This window comes from Temnothorax curvispinosus, unplaced genomic scaffold (genome assembly GCF_003070985.1).
Source record: "Temnothorax curvispinosus isolate PA1 unplaced genomic scaffold, ASM307098v1 QBEX01011401.1, whole genome shotgun sequence".
NCBI lineage: Eukaryota > Metazoa > Arthropoda > Insecta > Hymenoptera > Formicidae > Temnothorax > Temnothorax curvispinosus.
Window position 1 is genome coordinate 277 of NW_020221181.1, and position 7,942 is coordinate 8,218.

The 7,942-nt window shown below is 46.9% G+C and overlaps 1 protein-coding gene across 1 annotated transcript; it reads right to left on the reverse strand.

Annotated features, from left to right (window-relative positions):
* Nucleotides 1-840: 840 nt before the first annotated feature.
* On the reverse strand, nucleotides 841-7,936 carry LOC112461443 (cofilin/actin-depolymerizing factor homolog). Its single transcript, XM_025026685.1, has 3 exons — nucleotides 7,757-7,936; nucleotides 1,684-1,926; nucleotides 841-1,552 (listed from the first exon to the last, which is right to left on the reverse strand). Exons 1-3 carry the CDS (start codon nucleotides 7,757-7,759, stop codon nucleotides 1,352-1,354), a joined length of 447 nt encoding a protein of 148 aa, XP_024882453.1. The 5' UTR covers nucleotides 7,760-7,936; the 3' UTR covers nucleotides 841-1,351.
* Nucleotides 7,937-7,942: the final 6 nt, after the last annotated feature.

Consider the following 7,942-nt stretch of genomic DNA (forward strand, 5'->3'; position numbering starts at 1 on the left):
TATCACCTCAATGTATATATTTTTTTAAGTAGAGTGAACTCATGTGTGAGGACGTAGAATAAGAACTAAAATAAATTTTAAGAAATAAGAAAGCTAATAATTGTTAAAAGTTAGTAACTTATGTTGTTTGTTTGTAGTCTATACTCAACACTCCTTATCGCAGCATTATCAACTGACAGCGAATGGAAATGAATCGATGTATAATCGAGCACAGGCCTTGTCGTTGATGTTAAGTACGCTGTGTATCTTAATTATAACACGCGACAGATTTTAATTAATGTTGTATAAAATGCGGAAAAGAATATAAAGTGAACTGTTGTAATTTATAATTGCGTACACGATACGGCTATTGTTAAAATATTATCATTGTCATGTTTGCGTCGATGAATCATCCTCACTAGCGAAGATATCACAGCATCATTCGTATGCGGTTGGTCATTTCACTCTCAAAGATAAAAAAAAGTTAATATAAATTTTTGTTGTCTCGCGACTTCGTCTTGAAATGTATACTGTAATTATGCGTATAAGTGATTAAAGCGATACAAAATAGTTACAAATACAAATGTTAATAACTGCGAATGTTTAATGTCGTCGGTAAGCTCTGCTGCATAGTTCGGAAGAAAACCTGCCTTTTACCATTCGGAGAGAAACAGTATCGTCAGTCGAGACCAGTTGCAGAAATTTTGCTTCGCATAGGATTTGTCTCTGCGAACTCTACGAAAGCTGCATTATCGGCCAACATTACTCGTAGTTTTTTTCCTATAAATTTATTTCCTTTATCTCTTACCCGTATCTTTCCCCAAGTAGTCTCGGTTTCGAAATAATAAACGTGCAAAAATGTTGAGAATATAATGGGTTTTACTGACAGGACATCATAAGGAGTCATAATGAAATGAATTTAATTTAAAAGTTGTACAGCCAGTGAGAAAAAAAGTTGTAATAATTCTGATCTTACTGCTTGACTGGTTGTAAATTGTTTTGTATTCTTGTACAATTATCTTATAATTATATAATAATATAGTATAATATTAATATTATATCAGACAGATTCACACAACGTCCGCGGTATGAAAAGGGATGCTTGGCCCTTTGCTGCTGAACCTTTTTTTTCCATTTCTGTTTACCTTTACTAATATTCGCTCCCATGATGACTAACATATGTAGCGCAAAATACTTGATAATCGGTCTCGTTTAAAAGTGAAAAATGTGTAAAAACGTGAACCCTCGATGCAACGACAGTATTATTGTATTTTTTTTTGTTTCTGGGAAGTTAATTCGCGATGTACTGTATTCCACTTGATTTTCTTTTTCTTATCTCGTAATAGTGGTTTTGGGATTTGCTGGAATACTCCTAATTCCTGTCAGTAGCTCGAAGCTTCTCCTCGACAGCCTCCTCGGAGGCCTCCGACAAGTCCGTCGCCTGTATGTACTTTTGCACACCGACCAGCGACTTTTTCAAAGCGTCGAAGGAACTCGAATACAACATCTTCTTCTTAACCTTGGCCGTGTCGGGACACCACGACATCAAGAACAGTTTCTGTTTCTTGGATGCCTGAGGAAAGAACGATACAATGACGTACCTTTAAAAACATCTGTTAGCTCCGGAGAGCTCCGTCAATACTTTCAAAGCGGTATACACATAACAGAAAATAGCATTTACACGAAAATGGACGTGGTAATTACCTCGGAAGTACCCTGACATTGATGGGTATATTCGAAGTCGAACAAGCCGTAACGGCACTCCCCGCTACCGCCCTTCTGTAAATCCTCGAGGAAGGCGTCGTAAGCCGCGTCGCGGGGTCCGATGACTTCGACATCTATCTGCCTTTCGTCTTTGATGTAGAAAATCACATATCGGTGCTTTTTGTCTTTCTTTATCTCCTCGTACGTTGTCTTGCAAACGTCCGCGACTGTCACTCCAGATGCCTGATAAAACAAATGTAAATTATTATGATGAGAAGGAATAGGAAAAAAACACGATAAGAAATTACGATTGTTCGACACTTATTAGCGTACTCATATGTCATCGTATATTTTATGACACTTTCTTATCAATGTAAGAAAGTTTTCGAAATACTTCTATATATCCGCGATATTTTCGCTCGCTCAAACTTTGTTTTATTACGAAACGAATGAAATATACAGAATCACGAATTTATTCGTCGGCATCTCGTAACGAAACAGCCGCGCAAAAAGTCGCATAAAATTTCAGCGATCGTTCGACTGGTTGTTGCCCTACGGTGGTCAAATTGACGCTGCGCAAGCAGCGGGACCATTTCGTCAATACAACGTGTCCGGCATTCAGCAATCGGCATACGTCGCGCGCTGCCGTGTCAGCCGGGCCGTTTAAGCCCATTTCGCGGGCAAAATACGTGGGGGACGCGCCACCCGAAATAAATTCTTCCCACGCGCGAATCCCGACGCTAAAAGAGATCCGACGATCCACTTCTAAAGTTATCTCCTGGCTCTCGGGCACGTGCCGCGCGCTACGAACTTTCGTCCGATCGTCTCTCCTCTCCGCACCGCGCGAATTCGTGAAATACGACCGCGGCGCCGGATTACCTTGGTATCGGGGCACAAATGGACTAAGGGAAACCTTCAATGGTCAGAATACTCTCATCATTCTCAAGTCTTGCAATCAAAACTTTAAGCTGTACCGTGCGACCAAAAGATCTAAACCCACACGAAAGAGAGCGATGGTTTAGAATCAATTTCAAAATTGCGACCAAGTATTTCGGTGATCTTATCGAGCATCAAGAAAGCTGCAGCTGATTATCCTTTTTCTTCTAAGTTGCTGTTTTTGTCGAGCTGTGTTATTCTACCTAAAAGAATCTAAATGTTCCACATTGCTATGAATTATTTCCCTCGCTTCTGCCAAATGCATGAGTGAAATTGGCACCCGAAGGGTGAACACGTCACACGATCCGCCGTGTCGTACGAACGCCTATATATTTTCTCAAAAGTTATGGCATTCACAAGCTACAGGGGTTTATTTGCATAAGATTCCCTGTGGCCTGTGTGTTGAATTATCGTGCGACGTTCAGTCGCTCATTAAATCTTACGTTGCGCAGCGCGCCGGCCGGCTCGAATTTCGCGGAAGCGCATGAATAATCGCGATGCATCCGCATTCGTGATCGTTAATTATGGGCACGAGACTCAAATACGGACGTCCTCGACAGCCGACACCCGTACTAAACGTATCGCCGCTCGTTCCACATGACCGAAGGAACGTAACGGATGTGAATCGGGGAGTGCGAGAGGGGGGGGTCTCTCCTGCGGGAGAGACGCGACGGTTGGAGGGTGGCCGGCGTGAACGCCGAGGATGCAATTCCTGGGTCGATATCCTGACGGGGCGGTGACAGGGGGGGACGCCGGTTAAAGGGATGACGCCGAGGGGGCTGCCGCTTCTGGGGCGTGTTGTGCCCCTCTAGACGCAAGCTGGCCGCGCACAAGGTCAAACGGAGGATGACTCATCAATAAATCTGTCTGTTTCAACCGTGCTTCCCTGCGCTTTTTACATTTGATAAGGAAATACGCGCGCACTTGGACCCGTATCAGACGACGTCGACAATTTAGAGGAGCTGCGAATTGAAGATTGTGGAGACAAAGCGCGCTGCAGACCAGTGGTCGCCAAATTACTGTCCGCATAATTATTATTACATTTTAAATTTCACAAATAAAAAAATTGTAGAAATTTGTTTTTTCTCTCGTTACATCTAACATTCTCTCGACTCGCAAAGAAAGCCTAAAATATTCACCCCATCTGGCCCTTTACAAAAAAGATTTGCCGACCCTTTCAGATTAAAGCTATCTTACAGATAGAGCTATAATCTCCAATTCGCAAGCCACGATGCCTAACTCAATCAGGCTAGAAAGAAGCAAAGTATAGTTAAAACGAATATCTGTTGAACGTGATTCGAATCATTTTTTTTCTGATTTTCGGCTGATAAGGTTCGATCGTGAGGCGACGTCGCTTCGGAGGGGGGGTGACACGATAAGAGGGAGTCGCGATGTCGAGAAGTTTAATCAACCGGCCGTCGCCGTCGCCGCAGATGCGAGACGTCAGTGAACTTCGAGAGTCGCTGGCCCGCAAGAAAATAACCGACCTCCTTACAGGCTCATTGAATTTTTCCCTCTCCCTGTAGCTACCGGCGCACCGCTCTGCATCGCGCCTCTCTCTAGTTTTACTGTCATCGTCGAGGCGCGGCGAAGTGCGACAGGGTACCAGGGGAGAGCCGACAGATCGGAGAAGGGGATAGTTTCACGAGGAGAGCCAGCTCTCCTCACCGAGGACGCCGAGGTGAACGCGTTCAAGGAAAAAAAAAGACTGATGTTAACGAAAAAGAGACTAAAAGTTCGAGTGTCCGATATGTATTCTCTCGTTCTGACTTTAGTTCAAGTTTAGTTTCAAGATATGATTTGACACTTTGCCACACGTTCCCATTACGCTATAAATTATAATTGTCGATTTATTTTGATCAAAATTGTGTTTATGCTGTAAATAATATATGGAACATTTCAAAAACACTTTCGTTTCAGTGACAAATTCCTTCGCTAATCTTCTGTCGCAACTTTCCAATTTTACATGTACCTTCATATACCTTCATAATTACAACTCGTATCAAAATTTTATTTAGAATAAATTCCATTTGAAATTAATAAAAAACATTCTGCTCGCGTTCGTACTCAAGTTTCACTTTTTCGAGGTCCTACTGCTAGGAAACTATTGACGGTTTCGTAGGGAAGAGATCGATTTCAAGTGTGACCAGGGCAGCCTGCCGTTAAGAAAATCACGCGTTCTTGAGACACCTTGTGCACGGATAACAGACTTTTACACGGTGTCGAGACGTTACTCGATACGTCGCTCTATAATTATCCCCGTAGGCATGTAAATTCCTTCGTGGGAGGAGGGAAAGGGCGTCGCGGAGGCGAACCCGCGACAGGGTTAAGGTCGTGCTTAATCGCACGGACGGGGAACGGTGAGCGGCGGCGGCGATAAGCGGCACCGAGTCACGGTCTTATTTATATCCCGCGCGCGAGAGTCGCAAGTGGTTCTGATAAAAGAAGCCATCCTCGCCGCGCTAAGCGAGGTTGCAACTTTTCGCGATATTAGCTGGACGCCTCCGTTATCGTCGCGAGACGCAGACGAGCGACTTTGCGTGGACTCTCCGTAGTCTCCGTCGTCATTGCGTTAAATCTCCCTCTCGTCGGTCGGATTCGCGTCGGATTGCGAGAGAATCGCTCGGTTTTAAATGTCAACGGAAGCTTCGTTAGTAACAAAACAAAAATAACGAGACAACAATGAAATAACAACAAGAAAACAACAAAAGAAAAACAAACGTTTGTTAGCGCTGGACTCTCTTTCTCTCTGTTTCCCACTATAAAATGGCAAATAATATTCTTCAACAATATTTCCTTTTTTTCTCAGTTTATTATTCTAACGGCACTTCTATTAAACATCGTTATTACGTTATTAAACATCTGAAATTAAACTCTCGTTAAAACTTGTTTGTTACTGCCGTAGGGGCTCTCGTTAAAATCGTCGTCTCTTTTACAACAGGTGTCGCGAAAAGGAGAGCATCGGTTGAACTAATCGCGAGAGGCAGTTAATAATAAACTAACTTTAACTTTGGACGTTTGACAAATTCATATTCCCGCGAGATTCTTCATGGAACGCGATTTCGAAGGCCGATCACGATAATACAAAACGCCGGCGATCAACACGCGTGATCGACACGTTCGATCGCGTGCAAAGCAACCGATATCAAGCTCGTGAATCTCTCGAGACGAGATTCTCCATTGTTTTACATAAGCCGACGTGTTTACGGCGCTTCTTCACAGATTACGAATTAAATTCCTGCCATTATTTCCTCTCCTCTTCCTTTCCCCGAACGTTCGAGCGCGGCGGATGTAACGTGGGTGCAGTCAGAAAGAGCCCGTCGCTGTCGATGGAAACTGATCGTCACCCGATTTCCCCGAATCGCCGAGCAGATCGTCGGGATAACGCGCGTGGATCGTCGACGATCCGTCAACGATCCCGGTGGGAACCACCGAGCGAGATTCTCGGGCGGAGAGTGGCCGTGTCGATAGCCACGTGATTCGAGAGGCGTCCGGCCGAAATAAAACACGCAGCGTTCTCTCGAGGATGACGCTCGCACAGCGATCTCGCTTCCTCGATCCCGTTCACGACGTCGTTCTGCGAAACATGATATCATTTGAAATATCGTTAACTCTCCTGAAACTCACACGAGAGCTAAACTTAGGTAAATCGATCCGGTATTTAAGTCCGAGGACTGCGAATGTTTCGGAATGCATCTCTCCGCCTTTCACCGCGCGGATTTATTCATCGTTATATTTTTAATACTCCATGACATCGTTCTCCTCTCCTGCGTAACTCGAACGACACACGGTATATGTACTGGATCTAAGCGAGTTGAGCATATCACGAGCACGCCGGTGCTTTTTTTTTTTAACGAGAGACGATAGTAGGGGGGAAGGGAGTGAGAGAGAGAGAGAGAGAGAGAGAGAGATGAGCGAATAAATAAATAAATAAAAATAGATATCACACGGCTGTAAAGGCGCTATGACAATGTTGACGAATCGAGTCATCGTCGTTCTTTTGCGGCGAGCCGTTTACCTTTTATGTCGTGTTATCGAGGCGATCGTCGCGGCGTTTGAGGGGGGTAATGTCTTCGGAACGTTGCACGATTCATTTCTGCGAGCGTTATCAGGAATCTCTCGACGCGTTGCGAACCTCCTCCGAGATTCGTCGCGACGACGCGCTCAACGTTGGAGTAAATCGGGATTATCCGTCTCCTGGACGGAGCTAAAAAGAGACGAAGCCGCCGAAATCCCAGTTAACTCGAATTTAATATTTATAGAAACGGCCCTGTGTATCGCGTTCGTATCGCGCGATAAATCGCGGAACGCGCGCGTCCTCGAAAGGATGCGGGCTTCCGACGTTCCCGACTCGCGAGAATGACACCGGTTGAAATCGGGTGCAACGTTCATGAAAGGGAAGAGAGGAGACAGACAGACAGACAGACAGGGAGAAAGAGCGAGAGAAAGAGAGAGAGAAAGACGGGAGAAAGACGGAGCGATCTCCCAGGCGTAAAAGCGCGATCTCACGCCGCGGTGACGCGCGATTCTCCGTCACTGATCCGGCTCGCCGCGGTGGAAGTGAATCATACGCTTCCAGGAAGCGACGTCGAGTCCGCGCGCGCTGTCGCAGGATCGCCGCCACCGTCGTCGTCGTCGTCGTCGTCGTCGTCGCTGAGGAATCCCGAATCACTCGAGAGGCCAATCTGGCTAATACGTCCGAGATGGAGTCGGACGAGCGGCGATACGTGGCCGAGGCGAGGCGGGACGGGACGGGACGAGGCGAAACGAGACGAGATCACGGGAGGACGATGCGGCGGCGAGTCGGCGAGATTCTTCCGGGCGTCGCGCCGTTGCGAGAAAGGAGGCGTATCTCGGGATAGCCGGGCAGCAATGGCCGACCGGCGCGTCTGCTGCGGCCATAACCACAAAAAGGCCGTCGTCGCCCGCGCCGGGACCTCGCCCGTCGCGCCGGATCGCGACGCGCTCTCGCCCGTCGCGTCGTTCGCGGACGTTTCCTCTTCGTCGGAGCGTTAATTATTACGCGGATGTGGATACGTGCGAAATGGCAGCAACAGCGACGGCGGAGCGGCGGCGGTGGCGGCGGCGGTGGCCGCCGTCGCCGTCATCGTCGCCGTCGCCGCGTCCGGATATTTACCATTTTCCGTAGCGAGCGATGTAGCCGGTGGGCAGATTCACGTGAACGGGCACTTTAACCGACACTTTCCCGGAGTATCTCGGTCGTGGTGAAACTGAATAGCGGGCGCAGTGTCCAGTCGAAGGGATCGCGCGGCTGGCTCACGGGCGAACGGGAAGGGAGGCTCCTCTCTCGCGACCAGCCGGC